General features: G+C 41.4%; 1 protein-coding gene across 5 annotated transcripts in view; it reads right to left on the bottom strand.

Annotated features, from left to right (window-relative positions):
- The window catches only part of hth (Meis homeobox homothorax), a 502786-nt gene that overhangs the window by 16914 nt on the left and 464473 nt on the right, over positions 1–21399 (bottom strand). For all 5 annotated transcript variants that reach the window (XM_033336883.2, XM_076624521.1, XM_033336882.2 and 2 more), the window contains one exon: positions 16887–16945. In XM_033336883.2, the coding sequence (XP_033192774.1) occupies positions 16887–16945 (59 nt within the window). The remainder of the gene's footprint in view (positions 1–16886; positions 16946–21399) is intronic.

Here is a 21399-nt window from a genome sequence, read left to right as displayed (position 1 = left end):
AGCACGTACATTAATTATCTGACATTTGACATTTCATCTCGACTGATTCATATCCCATACAAATTACTTTCGAAACCTGCTCATAATTTCAATGAATTTTTATATTCTCGTAACCAATAATATATTTGTATTTTCGTATTTATGATATCTATATATAATTTGTATATTTCTACCAAATTCATACGTAACACGGAAGAATATAATTTACGTGTTAAAACTATTCTTCATATCTCTACGGTTAAAGCAGAGTCGAACGAAATAGAACAACGAATCTAGAAGGTTAAAAAGTCTGTACCTGGAATCACTGGCTACCGAGACCTTCCTCAAATTCAAGATACAAAAAGCAACAGCTCTATCCTCAGTAAGTCACCCTATCCGAAGGAACCCTGTTGAGTGACGAAACAATACTCCCTGGTAGGACTTAAAACAACCTCTCTGGAGGATGTTCAGTGTGATATACGACACGACGTAATTGCAGGAATTTAATCAATCAGAAACATACCCTAACGTGAGTACACGGCAGTTTCCTAGCCTTGCCAAGCCGAGTTAAGCCCCGAGGGAGTCTCATTTAAGATAAATCCAGGAGTCGGCGACATCGAGTAGAACGGCGAACTCGGGTCATCGTTGTCGTTCCGATGATGAAACGCTAGGACTACTATCCTAGATTCACTCTTCTTTTCTTCAGTTAACATCTCCTCTTCTCGGTCTTTCTTTTTCTCTCCTCTCGAGAAGAACGTTTTCTTCTTCCTTCTTTTGGTCGATTTTTGACTTCGCTTCTTTCTTCTCTCGTACGTGCAGAAACGTCCACGCGAGAGGGGCGAGCGTGTACACGGAGTGGAAACGGCCACACACAAAACTCCCCCTGCAGCCCTCTGATATATAGCCCCTTGGAGGTCGATGACTTCCGCTATTTTTCTTCCGCTGTCTCCAGCAAGCAACTTCCCTATCCTAACGTGCACCCCGCCCGGCCGTTTCGGTACTTTCCTACGCTCCTGCTCTCGGATATCCAGCGGCGGACATCGATCGAGACCAGCCGGCTGTTCTGTTGCACCAGAAGATCCCGTAACACCGACCAAATCTTCGGGAAATCGAGACCACGCGAGCCTTTGTTTGCCCTCGGAACATCGAACAGCCTCTTCGATCGCGTTTTATAGCGCAAATCGAGGGACAACTGTATTTTTAGTAATGATTCGCGTTCGAAGAAAGAATATAGAAATTATGTATTTTAGAAAATTCCGAAGATTGTTCTTTAGCGGAATTTGTCAGAAATTCTTTTTGTTGAATATAAGAGTCACGCAAAGTTTAATCCTGAAGTTCTGAATGCAGTATTTTTTAAAGTACAGTAGAGATACAAGTGAGTAGGCAGGCAATGGGAATAGGTATCGATGGAATTTCATGAAATACGGCTTCTTTATGCAAAAATGTAAATATCAATCTCAATTATTTACTAAGTAATTAATGTGTTATAAGGATATATAATAAATAAAACTTCGCTACTACTACGCTAGTTCTAGTTCGACTTTTAAATATTTTATAGTAAGAATGCTCTGGATACGAAAGCAGATATATAATAAAAGATTAAATGTAAAATAAGGTGTACAATAATAGAAATTATAAATGGCGCCGAGGTATTTTTATTACAAATGGGAATTATAACAGAAAAAATAGTTCACTTATGACATTCTAATTACTAGCGTTTCATTTATCTAATTGCATTCTGGTGAAAATCATATCATCCTATCAATTTGTTTTATCCAAAGCTCTTACTTGTTCACAAAAATTTAATCCGCGAAAACGTCACAAGAGAAAAGAGCAATAACTCTAGGCTTCTGCAAACAAGAAGACATACTGTATACCAGAGAGAAGAGCAGTATTGATTCGCCTTGAGCAACGTTCAACGAAGTACTTATTTACGAATGCATAAGCAACCAGCGTTACAAGACAGATTTTTATCGTACAAGATGCAGAGCAATCTCCCTAAAGAATGAAGGAGAGAGAAGGAAGATAGGAAGGGGGCTAAGGGAGAGAATGGGAAGAGGAGGAACGAGTATACGAAAGCGGGACGGGGTAGCAAAGAAGCTACTGCATTTATGGATGTCCTCCCCGTGACAAGCCGAAATTAATTTACCCCCTACTCCAGACCGTCGAGCGTTGGCATATTTTAACCCAGTTCTTCAGCCTCCAGTGTTTTTTTCCAACCCCTCGACCGTTCACCCTCCGCCCTCTGTGTGTTACGAGTCCACATAAATTTCTATCGAACGGACACAGACGGATAGAGATTCGCTAAATCCGCCGAGAGGCGATTCGATAAAACCCGTGGAGCGCTCGCGGCTGACTGGCTCCTTAGTTGACGCGATAAATAATTAATGATCGAACGGCCAGTATGGGCCGAGGAGAAAGGCGAAGGAGAAGGAAGAGCAGACGCGTATTGCTGGTCCATAAAACATTTAATATTTATAAGGTACGAAACGGAGGAGAAGCGAGGGGGCGGCAGGACAACCGCCTGACTCGGATATATATTATCGGATCTTATGCGGCCTATACGGTATTTAGATATTTTAATTAACCGATCGGCTATAAATTATGATAATTAAGGAGGACCAGCGCACGGGAACCTGCCTACGCTGTCGAGTTTCGCGTTGTTTTGTCTGCACCAGGGATCTATAGACGAGTTAACATGTGCACGACGTATCGCCGTGGATCGTCTCGTCCCGAATTCGGGGATTAGAAACGTTTCCTGAATTCCCGCGTGTCGCTTATGTAGTACGCCATATGGCAAATCGAGAGACGTCGTTGGTGAAGGAACGGGATCGTTAAGTTGGATTTTGCGACCGTTTCTTCAAGAGCTACTTACTCGGCCTCCTCGAACGTTATTTTACGTTTATGGGAAACGGTTTATGCGTAAACTGAAGTTGAAGAGAGCCCAGGGAGATGTAGAATCGAGCGTAGGAGCTAGCAAGTTACTTATTCTACTGATCGTTCTATCGTTAAAAACCTTCGATATTTGGTGTTTAATTGTGAGCCAGCAAATTATAGATAATTTGTCTGTAATTTGTTGGCGTATTTAAACCGAATATAAGAACGTATGTAATTCGACGTCCACACGAAACGAGAATTCCTTAAAAGCGCTTTTTAACGTCAATCGAAGGTATCGTCTCTCCCTCTGAATATTTATTAGGAGTCCCGCGGGGAATCAAAGTGGACGTCAGCAAACAGAAAGACGCATCACTCGGCACCTTGCTCGGGCCTCGATTAATCAAGCGTCTGGAGAGCGAACGTCATCCTGCGATTCCTTTCAATTCCACCCATCGTGCGGTAAGAGACGAAGCGGAGGCATTGAAATAATAATGCACAGCTAAAGGTGGACGAGGAATTACGATTTTAACGAGGCCAGCGGATGCAACAGCCCCGTTGGGGGCACCCCGACCGCTGGATTACAGAGAGCATTCTTAACAGTGTCAATAAACGGAGGTTATGAGAGCCACAAACGTCGGAAGTGTCTCTCCTTACGACGGACATAAATAAGCCGAGCAGCGGCTGGCTGGTCGTTTAAATGTCGCGAAGTAACTCCCTGGCCCGAGTGAACTTTGCTTCGACGCTCGGCTTCCTCGCTGTAATCTGTGGCTGCTTGTTCTTTGTATTCTTTATGCAAGAGACTGAGTGCTCTCGCATGTGTCTGTTTGATGGTCGAAGAATATTGATGGGTGTAAAGTTTAGTTTCTTCGTTGGAGGTTATTGATCTGAGCATTTTATTTCGGTGAGAGCGTGCGGGCCAAATTGAGGCAGCGCTTGATGAATTATTAGGGAATATTTTAAAATACACTCTTTACTGGGAGTTGCAGAAGATGTTTTAAATTGAGTGATCGAGATATGATCGAAGGCAGTGAGATATTAAGGTAGTGGAATATTACAATGCAACTATTTCTAGGCATCTATTTACTTATAATCATTGTACTTTATATTGTTAAACGAAGTTCACTGATCAAGAGATGAGACCATCTTTTAAAGTGACTTTGTTTGAAAGGATTGGTCAAGATGTTTCTGTCCTCCTGATGTTATAAGTTTCTTAAACTACTGGAAAATAATACACGATACTACTAATCGTTGATACTACGATGGACTACTGCATGTTAAAGATGCCTAGCTTTTTGTTATTTATACTTTCTAATGATATCTAAATCTCGACCTTCGTCAAAAGAATGCCATATGAATAAAATTACATTTTTCAATTATTCAATTTCACTTTTACAATTCACTATATCGATTAATTTTAAACTAAAAATTAATTCGTTTCATATACTACCAAATATTCGTTGCAAGATAAAAAGGAAGACTAATTCTATTCTTTTCATTGGAAACGATTACAGCAACAATAGTAAGAGATAAAACCATCCTATAATATTTCTTCTAATCAAAAAAAAAAAAAAAAAAGACAGAAAATTCACGCATAGACCAACACACAACTGAATGAGGAAAGAAGCGAGATGACGCGTCGATCTCATGTCGTGGAATCAAAAAACGGCCCGATGGACGATAGAGCGACTTAACAGCCGAGGAACGGCGTCGATGCGTTTTCACGATACCACTCCCTGCCCCTTGCCTGTCCCTCGAAGCGAGCCAGGTTTCTTCCTGCTTGCCATTACCGCGGCGGAGCCTTGATGGCGAAAGTGGTCTAGGGGGCAAACGGTCAACGAGACTCGAGATGAGATAGAACAGACCATTATGGCTACGCCGATAAGATAGGTCCACCCTCCGTGATACGTAGTAGCCACGGTCAGAACGTTCTAGGTACGGGTTTGATACACCGGACGCGATCCACGGCATGAAAAATCTAGTTGGAAGAGACGAGAATGGGACGATAGACGGGGGAAAGCAGAGGTGGATGGCGAGGGGGTGACGGCGAATGGAAAGGGGGAGGACGAAGCGAGGGCGGTGTCCAGCGCCCCCGAGAACTCGGACCTTATCTTTTCATAGCGATCGTGACCGTCCAAGACTTCATTTCCGTGCTCGAGGAGCCACCCCAGCGTCGGTTTATACACGTAACGTAACCGGTAACAAAATGGACCTCTTGGCTCGTTTACGTGGGCACGGATTTCGTTGGAGGAAATTAGTCGACGCGTTGTATTCGACGGGGTAACCGCGTGTTCAGAATGTGGTATCAGTAGCTCTACGTTATTAGCCGATGAAACGATTTACGGACAAAAGGTACTTCGATCTAAGGATGAGAGTAAAGTCAGCGTATTTTCGAAGGAATTCTTGCGGAGAAGGTGAATATAGACTTTTATTTTTGTCATTTCGGATATTTAGACAGCCTGATAAAAGTTTCTAAAACTACCGACGACTGAAATATAAGATTCGTATTTGGTTGAGATGAAACGTATATGATGAAATACATAATATAAGAGAGGCAAGCTTTAAGCTATGTATTTTATAAAGATTATGAGAGATCCTGAAAAATGTGTTGTGTCAAATCTATTAAATTTTTATAAGAAATCAAAAATGGATGGTTTTAACCATTCCGGCAGTTTTAATATAGCGTTGTACGTACAAATACAGCGCTATATATTGATGTGTAAAAAAAGAACTGTAACAAATCTGTAAAATTACTATGAAAAGTTAAGAATTACTTTTACCCACTTCCAGAGATTTGGTATTAAATGCAATGGACATTCGTTTGTTATTCAGAACAGATTAAATTTAACACAGAATTTCGTTAACGATATCTATGGAGAAACTGATGTGCAATGTGCTCGAATCGAGGCAACCTATCGATTCCATCTTAATATCGACAGACGCAGAGAAATTTCAGAAATTGATAGTTTATCGAATAATTTAGAACGGTCAACCTCCGTCGGCTCAATATTACGTTTAACCACTGAAAACTGAGCGCGTTGATCGAAACTCTAATACGACCGGATGCAATTTCCCCGGTTAAGCTGGTTGTGTCCCAGTTCCACTCACCCTCCGGCAAATAATAACATTTCTATAAGTCGGTCGTTTGTATTCGACGACTGGCGCTCATGCACCCCATTTCAATTAACGTATGATGTATGTCGTATAAGGAGCCGTATCCAGCACCTTTCAAACGTTGGGGCCGTAATGCGCGAGGGATCGCCGCTCTAAGTAACTCTATATCACGTCTACGTGACACGAAACGCAGAGAAAAAAAATCTTATATGGTCGAGAAGGACAAGAATTGTCCTTGATCTTTTAACTGTCCCCTCGGTTTCCATTGTTGTTCTCCGCAGACAATGAAATTCGTGGATAGAAGGATGTTAATTTTATTAAGACACGATGGAGTTTGTAAAAAATAGAACTGATGACTGGATTGCAAATGGAAGATTTTAAGATATAAGAATTCATAATAAAAAATATTCAAAGTATAATATTCGTTATAATATTTGGTAGATAAAGTAAATCTCTGCTAAGACCTCGTTTCTTTAGTTGTGTTCATAAACATGTAAATATTATACAAATATCCGCAAATTCATCCTAACACGTGTTACTCAAATCATCTTTGTTCTCATATAAGAGAAACTCCAACGATCTTTACTTCCGCGATAATTTGCAAAATATCAGTCGTCACACATTATACAATTAACTAAAGTACCACGTTTTCTATATTCCTCATTATTATATATCATTACGGTCTACTTAATAAAGTGACTACCATATTAATTAAGGGTTAGCAAGAGCACCATACCGCCCAATTTTTCGCCCAATTCAAATCTACCACGATGTCTATATCAGAGCACGAAGTAGTCAACGTCGGCGCTTCCGATGACGTTCTCGGGAGTTGGTTTGGGTGACGTACAGGGTGTTCGCAATTTCTCCCGATTCCCGACCCTAGGACATCCATTTTATTTAGCGCACCGGTGGACCACGAGGCAAGTGAGGGGGACGTTCGACGACCAAGGGGCTTTCTCTTTTTCTCCATCTACCGATATCCCATCAGTGCCAGCAGGAACGTTTACAGCGGGCTGGTGTCCAGCCACCGACAGAGAAAACGGAAAGAGACAAAAAGAGAGAAAAAGAGAATGAGAGAGAGAGAGAGAGAGAGAGAGAGAGGAAGAGAGAGAGAGAGAGAGAGAGAGCGAAAGAAAGAAGAAAATAAAGAAAAGAAAGAAGAGAACCTTCTTCACCATCCCCCTTCTCGACGAGTTAGCCAGATATAGAGTGGCGCGGAGATCGAACCGCACCGAACGGGGTGGAGAGAGAGACGGGACGGAAGAAGGGAACATAGAGAGCGTGGGCTGGGGTGTCTGGACCGCTCTCCCGAGATGGACACAGAGAATCGCCATTACAAATTGACAAGCTTGATTGATGGTCAGCGCGGAAGGGACGACGCCAGCCGATCCGCTGGCCGGGCGAGAAGAGGAGAGAGAACGAAGGATAGGCCGGGAAGAACGACGAGAAAAGGGGAATCGAATGTGCCAGGAGACCGAGGGGGTTGCGACGGGCCGAAGGGGATGCCGGCCAAGTGAGATGGAGTGGATGTAGTGAACGCGCGCGGCGGACTAAACTGGACTCCGCTTCGAGGGACCTTCTCTCTTTCCAACATCGGTCAGATAGCGTTCCGCGTGCAATAGGGAACGATAAGAGGACGGGGACAGGGGGCGCGTTATCAACCGAGACCTCTCAGCGAGTGCGTGACGAATGGTCCGCGAGCTGATTCGCAAGGGGCTGCTCTCGCGGACCGATCCGAATATTCGATGAACTACGCAGGATCTTTGATCGTACGAGTTTCGTTAAGGCGTTTCGATCGTTCGGCTCTAGGGGCTGAAGGTAAGGAAATGGGGTTGATGCAGTGGATAGATCCGACTGATATTCTTTGAATTTTCGCTGGACTTTGAAGAAGGTGTAAACTTGGTATATAACAAACGAAGTCACATCGAGTAATTGTCTGTGTATGTGTTTCAATTTTTTCCTATCAGAATTGAAATAATTTTTTACGCCACGGATCCTGCATTTATGTGCAATAACAGAAATGTCTTCTTTAATTTGTATTTTGATTTGTGATCTTAAAATTTGAAACACTAATTTTCATTTAATCATTATTCATTCATTTTTAGTTTATACTAATTGTAAAAGGGAAAGAATTTGTTATTCTTCTGCTAATTCGTGAAATCATATTACAAAACTATCACCCTGAAATGTGACCATAAAGTTTCTGTCTCGCAATAGTATCAAGCAATTAAAAGGATATTACACATACGTACATATATACGTACATCCCTCAGGAGATTAGAAAGATCATACATTAATATTACTTTCACATATCTAACGTTTGAATCTTACACGAACAAAAAACATCCTACCATGCTCCAGCCAGCGATCAACCACCCAAAGCGTCCGCACCAACCCTATCCGATTAGGATCAGGCCGTAACGCGATTACGTCGCACGCATGCGACCAGTCGAATTAAAAATAAGCCGGCCAATTAAACACTAATCGCCGGATGCGCTGCGGTGTCGAACCTGGAAGGGACATCGGCTATTAACAGTCGACGGTCACGGACGTTCGCTTGTCGATCTCTGACAGCATGGGAAAACGAACAGGCGATCGTAAACGACAATCGAGCTTCTGTGAAAGTGAGCGTAGAGAGGAAGCTGAAGACGTCGTGGAAAAAACGAAAGAGCGGAATCGTTCGGTTGGAACGGTTGGTGGAACAAAGACGGAAGACAGTCGACACGAAGTCGACCTTTCCCCGTGATCTATGGCTCTGAACTCCCATATTCTCGCGCTGACCCTTGGCTACCGAATGCTGAGAATAATAAGCAAAGCCGGCAATTAAGATATCTTCGACTGAGTCGCCACGGCTAGTCGCTGATTCCTTTGCCCTTTTCTTGGCCATCGTTTCTCGGTACGCGTAAATCGAATGCGTCTCGTAAAATCGAACGCGGGTCCGGCCATGTTTATTGGGACTGCGGTGGCAGGCGATTCGCCATAAATCGCGCTTGTCGGGAACGACTGGCCGGAAATCGAGATTCTCCTGGTACTAGAGAATGCAGATCCTTGGAATTACCGAGAATTTCGTCCTTTTGATATCAAAACCTTTGGAAATGACAATCCAAGTTACCAAGATTCTAGCTGTGGGAACATTGTTGTTTCGTCTAATGTTTTTTATTTAGAGCTTTGAAAATAAAAAATTTCTTAATTGTTGAGAATACAATTCTAGAAGAATTCTAGGGTTCTAGAAGCGTCATGGTTCTCGAAACTAGCCCCTTTAGTAAACGTTTATATTGGAAGCTAAAATTTTCGAAACAAACATTTTTTGGGTGACCAAAATTTCAGACAGCGTTGTTCTTTTAGCAAATGCTCACATCTAAAGTCCCTTAATTACCATGCTTTTAGCCCTATGCTGCTCTTTTAGCCAATAATTACACTGAAAATTTTGAAAATAAAGACTTTGTCAGTTATCAAAATTCTAATCTTCCATATATTACCTTCTTTTTACAAACGCCTCCATTGAAAGATTTAAGAGCATAGAACTTGCAAGTTATCAAGATTCTAATCTGAAACAGGTTGTTCTTTTAATCAAGGCTTGCGCTAAAAGCTTTGAAATACTCAAAGGAGAAAGAAATTTTCTCTTTCGATTAGTAGCACCCTAGTTTGCAAAGAGTGCAATTAATCATCGTCACCATAAAACTCCAATCTTGGAATTCCAATCGTAGGTAGGTGATGAAAAACATTCGACCGACTTCGTGCTATCAGAAACAGCTTGTTCAACAGCGGGAACGAAGGGAAACAACCGTTGGAAGGTTCGCGCGAGCTTGGCCGACGCCTTTTATCGCGGCATCGTTACGAAATGCACCGTACGGTCACAGCTTTACGGTACTTCGGGGCCGCTGTTACGTTTTTACTGCGTCGTTTCACGAGCACGCGAAGGGACCACGATTCTGGCTATGTTGCTTGCGCGTCGTTCGCGCGTTGGCGTCGGGACGTCAGGTTATTGGGCTAAAGGTAAAAGAACGCACGAGAAACATTCTACTATGAAACATAGTAGTTATTCGTGCCTATAAAACGATAAACGTTTCATTCAACGAGGAAGAGATGATCGAACTGAGTTTCAAATTCCTTAGAAGTAAACCAAGGGAAATTTTAGGAAATTTTTGTCTCGCGAAATTCTTTTTGTGAATTGTGATAGTACGAATGAAGTAAATTATGATGCGAAAAGTTAATAACAAAAGAATACGTATTTAACAAATTGAACAATTTACGAACGTAATGTGTAGGTTTGTAGGTATAAAGAGTTGCAAGGTTTGTGTAGTCGATTGTTTCGTGATTAAGGGTTGCAAATCTCAGGTGATCTGGCGAAACACTCGTGAAACTAAGTTGCTTGATATTTATTTCCACAAGATCATAGATCACGTATGTGAGATTTATTCTAAATTTATCAATCACCAGTGCATTGGATTTGAGATTTTTTACTACTCAATTATAAAATACTATGAGTTATTACAATTTCATTTACTTTGTTTTAGCTATTACTAACCGTAAATATATTGTAGCGTTGATGGAATATTTTAAGAGGAGCAAGAACGCTGGTTTACACATCTCGTTACCGTTGCACGCTCATTTCTATAGCCGTCAGATTTTTGAAAACGTTGGTAGTTTATTACGAATGATCGGTGGTGTTTTCACGCGTTTCGCCGACACACGTTCCAATCAGCAGATTGTGGAGCTTTGATTCCGTAACGGCCCGTAATCGAATTCAATTTACACACTGACCATCCGATTTGAAAGTGTAATGTAATATTTTAGGAGGAAGTGCGCAGGGAGCAGAGGCGGAGGTCTCTCTGTTTTTGAACGATGCTCGCAACGTAGAATTCACTAATAGGAATTGGCGGCCGCGTTCCAAAAACACGCGGCTCCCCTGGATCATAAAGCGACGTCGATACGCAGAAATTTTACATTGTTCCGCGTACAAATTGGATGGATTCTAAGAAGCGAGAAGGCAACCAGAATTATTGACAGAGCAACCACTGAATGGCGCGCTGTTAAACACAAGTTCCTTAGCGAGCGAGAACATCGCTTACAATTAGTTATGACTCCATCCGACTTTCAATCTTTACACACATATATATATACAATATATCAACTAAACAACAACTACATTTGTCTTCGATGAAACTGACATTAAATGTCAGTGTACTACACCTTCATTATAGGAATATCAGAAGAGATGTTCCTATTATCAACAACTAATAAAGAGGAAATTTCCCCTACAACCCCAACAATTCGGTCTAAATAATAGGATACTTAAACTTTAAAACCTTTCGTAGTTACAAAACTAAATAACTATCCACTTTATAGAAAGAATAAAACGTCCAATTTCCCCTTTATTCATCAGAAAATCGTACGTTCCAAGCATCATCAACGGAAGAGATAGAATCTTGCAAAAAAGCTAAAAGGCACTTAGTGTAAGAAATCAGCAAACCATTCATTTCTACTGTGATCTTAAGGTTATTAAATGGTCCAGGCTGAGTTCATCGGCGATATCGTCCGGATCTAGTCTGTAGCTCGAAATTAGTGTAAAATTAGCCGTGCTCACGCACGCCTGCTATGGCAGTAAAGGCATTCGTGCGGTTTTAACGCTACCGCCCTCCTAATACCAGCCGTAAAACCGCGATCCCTTTTAAATCCTTCCCCATTCGATGGTGAGCACGATACACGGACGAACAGCCACTCGAACTATAAAGTATAAAGCCACGACGCATCGTTTTACGACGTACAAGCTGCCTCCGTGTCTCCCCGAATCCGGATTCTATTAGGTTTATATTGTACCCTCCTTGCGATCAAAGAGACACGCGTTGGGGATTTCCTTGCTCGAATGAGTATAAGGGCATGAGAGCCTGTTACTTGGAAAATTGCCTTTTTCTGCTGTGTTTAGCGATGGGAAATAAGGTTCCAATCGGAGGAAGTTTAAAATCGCCATAAGCAGATTTGAATTATTTACTCGAAGGATTACTTTGATTGGTATACTTTGTCATACATGACATTTGTTCTATTCATTATGTATGTATCCTATTGTGTTCTGTTGTATGTATTCCATTTACTATGTATGTATTATATCATAATTATGTGAAATATGCAGGTGTAATAATAGAGCTATAAATAACCTGTTAATCAGAGAAGAATTTAATTTATCACTCGGTAGCCCATCCCTTGGACATAACAATTTCTTGAGATGGATCGTCTTTTACAAGGATTAAAACCAATCTAAATAAGATTAGTTTGCTAACTTGTAACTCCATAAGTCCAGCAATTTCTAATTAAAGAACAATCCGGCTAACAGGTTAACTGAAGCGGATAACCGATTTCCTAGCCATTCATATCTGTCAACCTAGTGTTTAACTTTCACCACAGAATGCTCCGAGTCTTCATAAACGCCCAAGAAAAACGCCATTACCCCGATACAAAGTCGGTTCTCAGTAAAACCGACAAATCGTATCCGCTCATCAATATCTTAACCAACCATCGCCAGCCACGACAAGCATCCTCCAATCATCCTTATTATCATCAGTCCTCCAACCAAACCAAACACGTTCTCTTGCAACTGCAAACTAGAACAAGAACCGCGCGCGATCTTCATCATCAGCTTTATTCCTCTGGATTCACACGTTGCAATGAATCGTTATCGAGGCAGAAGCGAAGCATGAAATCACTGATTGCGCCGGTTCCATCGTTATCGCGTGGCAAGAACGTGGCCATAGCCAGGAAACGAGAATGTTTGCGCGACGAGGATGGAAGCTGGGAATAATAACAATGGGCCGCGGGCCACGCGAAGTCAATGCGGAGCAGCTGCGATTCGCGTAATGAAAGTATGATTGATGATCGAGTCGACGCGCGTCATTAGCTCGACACGAAGAAGCGCGACGACGCGGAGGATGCTAACAGTCTACCTCTTTCGAGACCTTTCTCTCGTCCCATCCGGGGAGATGTTGCAGCCATGTCGCCGTGAAACGTGTTCTGAATTAGCGATCTGGCCTAATATAATTCGAACGAGCTCGACGTTCATCCCTCAGGTCCGAGTATTCTTTTACCGCGACGGACGTAATAGTCCCTGATAAAAGAACGTGGGAGACAAATGGGCACCAGAGCAGCGGTTCTTTCGAACAGTTGAAAGGTAGCTACTAATTTATAGTGACGAATAAGAAGGAAAAACACAAGCATTAAAACCATCTTATTATCTGCAAATACATATCACAAATGTAATATAAATCCATCCTGTTATGTGTACAATGTACAGCGTAAAGAGAAACGAAGTAGAATACGTAAGTAGTACGAAACAGTACAGTAAGTAGACAGTAAACGAAAGAAAACAGGCATTAAAATCATCTTATTACCTGTAAACACAGATTTTACATAAATCCACGCTATTAAATCCGTAATCCGTAAAATGAATTAATATATAAAATGTAAATCATATAGAGATATGATCAGTGTATTTGATATATCAATCAGAAAAAGAAATATGGATTACGGCTGTTAACTAAAGCGAACAATACAAATCGTATCTCAAAGCCATCTCGATCCGCAAATAATTAATGAACAGTGAAGAGCGTCCACGCAAATTGCAGAGACAATTTTCGATTCGGGGTTTGGAAATAAAACGTCTCAGCCAGCGACCAAGGTTGAAAACCGACGAAGGCTCGGAAGTTGGACGATCCACGGGGGATCAGCAGCATTTGAAAGACACATTCATCTCGCTTCCGTTGGAGCAAAATCTGCCCAGGGGCCTAATGCTTCGGCTATTAAGGTTTAATGGACTGCTGATCGTCTAGAAGCCAAGAGGGAGAACGAACGATGCCAGGATCGAATCCCGGAGGAATCGGAAAAATGGATGAGAACGAGGGCGAATTGCACGTGATCTTGCGAATATTTCTTTCACAAGAAAAGAGTCGAAGCTTCGCCCACCTTTAGAAATATTTCCTGGTCTCTGTGTTTGGTCGAATGGTCCGCAAAATTCACGTGTAACGACATCAATTTCAATTCGAGAGGCAAAGCTCTTTGGGAAGAGACTGAGAGAAACGTTGGTACACGCAAAGGAAAAGGGGTTGCGAAGTGGCCCGTGATCAGGATTGACTCGGGATGACAATCTAACCGTACACGGGTTTCCACTTTACTCTTGATACGGACTGCGACATTTCGGCTCGTTAGTTCCCTCTACCACCGCTCTTTCTCGAACTGGAATTACCCTGACGGTGCACGCATGCTCGCTCTCTAACTGTCGCGATTTGCTAGCGTAACATGCTCCTAGCTGGCCAACGATATTCCCAAGTTAGGAGAGTAGGACTCGATAAACGGACGTGGCTTTTGATTTTGAGAGAAATATATTGGATTTGAATGAAATCGTGTGGTGCTTTCTAGAATTTGTTGACGGCGACAGTGACTTTTTCATTCAAAGTAGATAATAAAATGTTTTACCAATAACATTCTTAATTTAGGAGCGGATAAATTGAATAAATATTAATTAATAATTTAGTTCCAGATATAATAATGTAATAAGAATTAGAATTTAGAATTTCTTAAAGATATCAATGATTCTTTTACAAAAAAAATACTAGAAGCTTGATAAGCTTATGGTATGAAATATAGGTACAAAAAGAATCGTTTTCGTTATATTTTGTCGCGAACAGATTTTTCTATCTTAACTACAATCCAATGATTTCGTAATGCTATCCAAGCAAACTAACTCACTTGCGAAACACAGGAGAAAGCTTCCGAGAAGGCAAACTCGGGGCTGGAGCAAACAACCCGTAACTCAGTGAGTGTTTATGAGCGAGTCAGTCGTAAAAATACTCGCTGTATCGAGCATTCTCTCTCGTTTCGAGCGTTTAACCGAGAGAAACAACCCCGATCGCCGGCAGGTTAGCTCATCTACGACGAAACAAAGAAACGTAACGAGAGGAAGGTCGAAAAAGACGCGGTTTGGGATTGAGTCGAGGGGTGAGAGGCATGTTGACTGCTCGTAAAACCCGGTCTGATCACCGCTACCAATTATCCCGCCGTTATCCGAACGTTATCCGAAACGTTATCCACCTTTTGCCCGACCAGGGCCCTCACGAAACAGCCCTCTCCGCCATCATCCGAATCACTAGGCGAACCCTTGAACCCCTAGAGGAGAGGTCCACAGAACGAAGAGAGCGACGCTACTTCCACGATCCCCAATATCGGGCTAGGTAACCGTTGTTGTCGCCTTTTACTGCAAACGAAGTGATTCCCTCCTCGTAAACGCGACGTCTTTACAGATTACACGGCCCGGAAACCGGAGGTTCCTTGTTTTTCTTTCTCCCTCCTATCGTGTTTCGCTGCTCTTTCCCGCTGCTTGAGTATCAAGGGAAATTTTCGAATACGCTATTAACCCTCTATATTTACAATACGAGTAGAATTTTCTTTTCTTTTCTACTTTTCTCTTTCCTTATTAGAGATAAGAATCAGGACTTATATATATTTCAGGATTTTAGTATTAGTAGAATTGTAATAAAGTACAATATTATAGTGGAAAACAAATAAAATAAAGTATAAAATAAAGTATATAGAAGTAAGAAAATATGTAACTTTAAATTTCCTGAAATATAAAAATTAAATTTTCTTAAGCATTTTCGCAACGAATTTCCTTCATTTGGTACTTTAAATACCGAATGCCTGGATATTAAATATTTATTTTAAAAGAAACTCTGCGCCAAATATTAGATACTTGCTAATTAAATTTTCTAAAATAAATTATTCTCCTATACTTTCATCGTGTTGTCTAATTTCCTGTAACATTTTTCTTTCGAATAATAGATTCTTGATTATTAAATTTCTAGGTCAAAGAAATGCTACTTAAACAAAAAATTAAGAATATATCGCAAAGTAAAATTAAGGAAGAGAATTCGTGTTTTGTGATGTGTATCAACTCGATTAAGATTGAATTCGTTTTTGCAAGGGAAAATGACAAAGTACAGAGATCGAATTCGAAGTCGCAACGTTAACGAGACAGAAAATAGAGAGGTCGGACGAAGTACACGATTACGATCGACGATAATCGAGTCACGAGGGATAATTGCCTTCCGCCAAAGAAACAAAACGAGCTACCGGTTAATACAGTTCAAATTGTTCGTTTATTGATAAATGATCAAAGTGCTTGGAAACGCGAATACTTCCGAGCAGCCGAAAAATACATAAATCGCACGGACAACACGTCGCGGTCAATTCTTCGCCAAATTATGAAAGAAGAGATGAATTAACGGGCAACGTGATTGTCAGTTCTCAAATACAGTTCCTCATGAATATCTAGAATCGATGTTATATGTAAAAAAAATACATCAATCTAATCATAAATCTAATCATATGTCAAATAACTGTCAGCTTGAAGTAATAAAAATGTGTTAACAAAGATATCTAATTATAGAAAAAGGGAGTATAATTGATTAACTATTTAACTAAAAAGATTTTTCTAATAATCAATAAATCATATTTTTCTTAAAAGTACTCTAAGAAATTATGCTAGAAGAAGAAGTAAAATATTGCATATAATATAATCATTTGCTGTGATATAGAGATTAAAGAATATTATAAATCATATAATAAAGAGCAACATTACTTTATGAAATTATAACATCTACGTTAAACAACGTAATGGGTAAAGCAATGATTCTAATGGAACGATCTTAGGTTAATAAGAGATATCGAATTCGACGAGCCCTTGTAACTAGGTTTCCTTCGTTACAACACATCGATCTACGTCAAGCGATAAGGACCAGGAGTGTAACCCTCGTGATAAGCCGGATAAACGTATCCGTGATGCATACCCGGCACAGGTGACATGAAATTATACGCATCTTCGGTCTTGTATGTATGTGTGTAAGGGTCTGTTGACAGAATTGGGCTCGTCTTACCGGCTCGATTGCTCTGGTCGATCATGGGCTGGACGATTCTACGCCTCGCATTGATGAACCTGTAACAAAAGAAATGTACCAATTAGAAATGGAATGTAGAATCTTTAGATATTCGATAATTTTATTTAAAAATATTTCTTCTTCTATTTAATCAGTTGTCTTAAGGCTTCCTTAGTGGTTATGTAAATTTTGTGTTAGTTATTTATTGCTATAAAATCATATCATGGAAAATATAAAAACATTATGATTTATATTTATAATTTTATAATTATATTTGTAATACACATTGAAAAATTGCAGGTCAAGATGCAGATGAGATTTATAAATATTATTAGAGATGTATCGTATTTTTGTTGAATCAATACCATTAGATATGGCGTTGACTATGAAATATCATAAAAGTTAAATATATATTTAATGAAGAAACATTTATAGAAACAGCTGAGTGCAAGTCTCGTCATACAGGAAAGAGTGTCTATTTTAATTATCCCTTCGATATACGTATGAGTCACTCAGAAGGGAACCGAACAATTCTACTTTCTGTAAAAGTTCTTAATTTCAGTAGCAAAATATAGATCAGAAATATCATCAACTTTTTCCATTTTCGTTAACTCCGACAAGAAAATCAACAGTTTCAAATAATTTCATTTTTATAACCTCGAAACCCATTTCTACATTTCCAAACAAGATCTAAGAACATTTGTCAATTTATCTACCACGTTAAATGCGAACTATACATTAGCTTGCTGAAGAAAAATAGCCTCAAATAAATCGGTAATGCCACCAATCAGCGTCTAACGTCGGTCATTTAACTGCTTACGGATCTCCTCGTAGCAGCGTCCTTGGCAAGAAATCTATTCCGGTAATCAGAGATAACGATAACAGTCAGGTAGCCAGACGTATTCATGACTCATTATGTAGATCAGTGGATCATGGGCAGCGGGCATTAGGCGATCGGCGTGATAAGGTCGAAAGCTCGGTCAGAACGCGCATACGTACGTCGATGTATCGTTCATCTCAATTTGGCCGGCCGGGGCGGTTACCGTCGATATTTCATCGGCGTAAGGTCGGTAATTGTCGGACGTAATTTCCGGCCGAATCGTGTATGTTAATTTGACGAAGTGGCCAAGCGAAATGCACGCCCGAAAGAGAACTACAGGTGCGCGCCGCAGTGACCGGAATCGAACTGTCCTCGTTCCATCGATCACATTTCGCCCTATATCTATCTTCTGTACGAAATTCTTGTTTTCTTTTTCAGAAAGTAAAGTTTTTTTTGGAAATACAGACCAACAAATAGCTTGTATAAAAAGACTGACAAATGGATGTAACTTCTGATTGCAAAGACAAAGCTTAAAATTTGTACAAATCTTCAAAATGCAAATCTTTTGTATCGAACTGTTCCAATTCCAATGATCATAATTTTTTCGCTTCTACCGTCCTTTTATAATTCTTGTGTACTTTTAAAGAAGAAAGTAGTGGGAGAACATAGAGTAATAAGTTTCTCGTATAGAACAATAAAAATTACAGGTGGATACAATTGTTCATTGCAAACTGCAAGACAGTTAATTAGATTAATCTAGGTCAATTCATCACGATTCTCTTGTTTTTATCATTCGTTAAAAATTATAGATCTTCATAGTAAAAAATCGGAAGTGGATTAGATTTTTACCCATATCTATGGACGAGATATCTCGCGTATTACCATTTCCCTCGTTATGACGTATGACGAACGTATCGCAAGATACCTCGCCAAAAAAGTGACACAGTTTAATTCCTTCCACGATTTAATTAACAATCACATCCATCAATTGTCCAAAACGCTTCGTAAAACACGTTCTCTCAGGATCATTTGTGTAAATCCTGACTAAATTTTTCAAAAAACATCCTAGAGGAGTATATTCTCCTCTCCATCGCTTCGCGACCTATTATCTGGCTAACAACGAAGAAAAAGGAGGCGGTGTGTTGTCGGCGGAAGACGGAGCAGCCGGGGCCGACAAGAAGAGAGAACTCCCGGGATCCTCGATACGTCATTAGCCACGGTGAAGGAGCTTCCATGCGAGCGCTTTCCAAACAATAGATCTGCGGTCTATTTCGAGTTTGGTAGAGGTCCAACCTGAGAGGGAGGTTGCTGCAGGCCACGAAGAGGGAAACGAGAAAGAGAGGGAGGGCGCGACGGAGAAAGGAAGACAGGCGAAAGGGCGTACGTCAGCCGACGTCAGCGTCGCGGCGCCCTAATGGGCGCAGACGCCGGAAGTGATTGGGTTTCTGCTCGACTGACTCGGGAGCACACCCCTCCTCCCCCTCTCATCGTGGAAAACCATGGTTCCGATGGGCGAGAAGAGGGATGAGCGAGAGAGGAGGAACGCGGTGGCAGCTGCAGCCCCTCTTGTTTCGCGTCGCATCTTTCTTGTTCGGTCTCACGCCTGGCCGGCTCCCTGTCCGGAGACTTATGAATAATAATTATTAAACTCTAACGCTCGACGCAGCTCAGCCAGTTGCGAGTGGCCGGTCCGACCGGCACGAAACTCGCGCGTAAGTCAACAACGGAGATTTCCGGTTCAATTAGAAGGAATTGGAGAGCTGCACGGTTGGACGAGTGTCGATGGTATGCGCGTGGATACTATTAAATAGAACAGATCCGCACATTGCATACTTTACTACAGAAAAGAAATTCTTTGAAGAAGTAAAAGATTCTTGAAACAAACTGCTAAGAAAAATCAAAACCTGACACTTTAGAGTAAATGACAATGCACGAAACGCCATGAAAGCTTTCAAGATAAGAGAAATCTAGATCGATTTCAATAGCGAATATATCGCGTACTACTGTGACTATTTAATCTTCCTCCGAGTTCCTTCACAAGTACTAAAGAAAGAAATGATAGGGTTGACACCCCCTTAAAACAAACGACAAGTGGACACGAAACACAGATCGTCGATAGAGCACAGTATAGCGTACTTGGAACGGAGAGCAGCGGGTGTGTAAACGCGCGGGAGGATCGTAACACCGACTACCCACAAAGTCAAGGCCTCGGCTATCGTTGGATGAAAGAGTATCCCTGCTTGTATAAACCGAGGGCCCCTTTCCAGCCCCCAAATACTCCTAAACGCCTCTGGTTCCCCTTTGGCGGCGTAGGCAGCGTGTCACAGCCAGCTGACTACTGCCGCCAACCCCCGCGTCACCCTCCTGGCAACCATCCCCGTGGCTGAAATATCGCCCGAACAATGGCGCACAGCCCCTAGTCAAAGAAGAACAGAGGCGGAGAAGAGAGAGAGTTAGAAAAGGGACGGAAGCAGTGGCAACTGCCCAACCTTCTCCCTCTCTTTCTTTCTTTCCTTCTTCGATGTGTGGGAGGGGGTTGGAAACCGGTAAAAATATCTTCGCCACCGGAAAACTTAAGCTCACCGCACATAGAACGGACAGGATGAAATTTTACAGTTGAGGTAGCGGCTGGCAAACGGTACTGTCATCCCTCGACCCTCCGGCGGCCTCATCGCGGGGTTGGTTTCGCGAATTGTCCGTTAACTCTTCGTTGGTCAGCTTAGATCTCTTGTTTTCACGAAAATAGTGGAGTTTTAGTTAAGCGTCTGATGTTTCAGGATAGTACGAGTGAAGTCTATCTTTTTATAGAATTCTATAGGCTATGGTTAAATAAATATTACTGAAAGTTCTTCTTTAACTGTGTTCGTTATTCGGAACTCTAATTTTCTTTTTTAGAAGTTCTTTATTTATGGATTCTTTATTTTTTGAATTTTTTCTAACCTCAAATTTCATTACAAACAACCAACTAAAACTTGAAAATTGATTCGCCTTCAACAACTTCTTTATTCTACAGTTACAGGAGCTTCCAATTAAGGGCTGATCTAGTTCACGGCTTGATAACTGCTAACTAAGACGTTTAACAAAATTTTACGATAGACACTAAAAATCTACAATAAAATAAACCATTCCATTTATTCCAATAAATTCCAGCACCTCCAGACACATCAGAGGGCATCATCGTGCCGTTGATCGACAGATAGGAAATTAGTTTTTACGATTATTATCGCGATCGAGGAGGCGCGAGAAAAAAGCGAGCGCGATTAAAACGGTTTCGCTAGTATTTTCGCGGGAAAGCATCGCGAGCGGTGATGCACTTTTTACGGGTTTGTTATCGTGGACGATCGTAATGGCCCGGTAAAATTATCGGTTTACGACGCGCAGGATTCACGCCGTGTTCGGCTCGCGACGAGGCAAAGGGAGAGGCATATTGCGTCGTGCCAACCCCCGTGGGATGACAAAACACTTTTCACCGCGCCCTCGTCGCCGCTTTCAGGATTTTAATGCAGTTTTGATTATGAAGCCGAAGGGATGAGGTGGGGGGCATCTCGGTTTCGCGGCGTGAAACAAACCCCCGTCACGCGAGGGGTGAAAAGAGCCCGGCTCTCGCCGCCTCGTCATCGTTCCGGAAACGAATTTGAATTTTTCATGGAACACCGTGCCCTCTCTCTGTCTTTCTACGCGTCGAAGACGCTT

This window comes from Bombus vancouverensis, chromosome 14 (assembly GCF_051014615.1).
Source record: "Bombus vancouverensis nearcticus chromosome 14, iyBomVanc1_principal, whole genome shotgun sequence".
NCBI lineage: Eukaryota > Metazoa > Arthropoda > Insecta > Hymenoptera > Apidae > Bombus > Bombus vancouverensis.
This window is presented reverse-complemented; position numbering and strand designations above follow the sequence as displayed.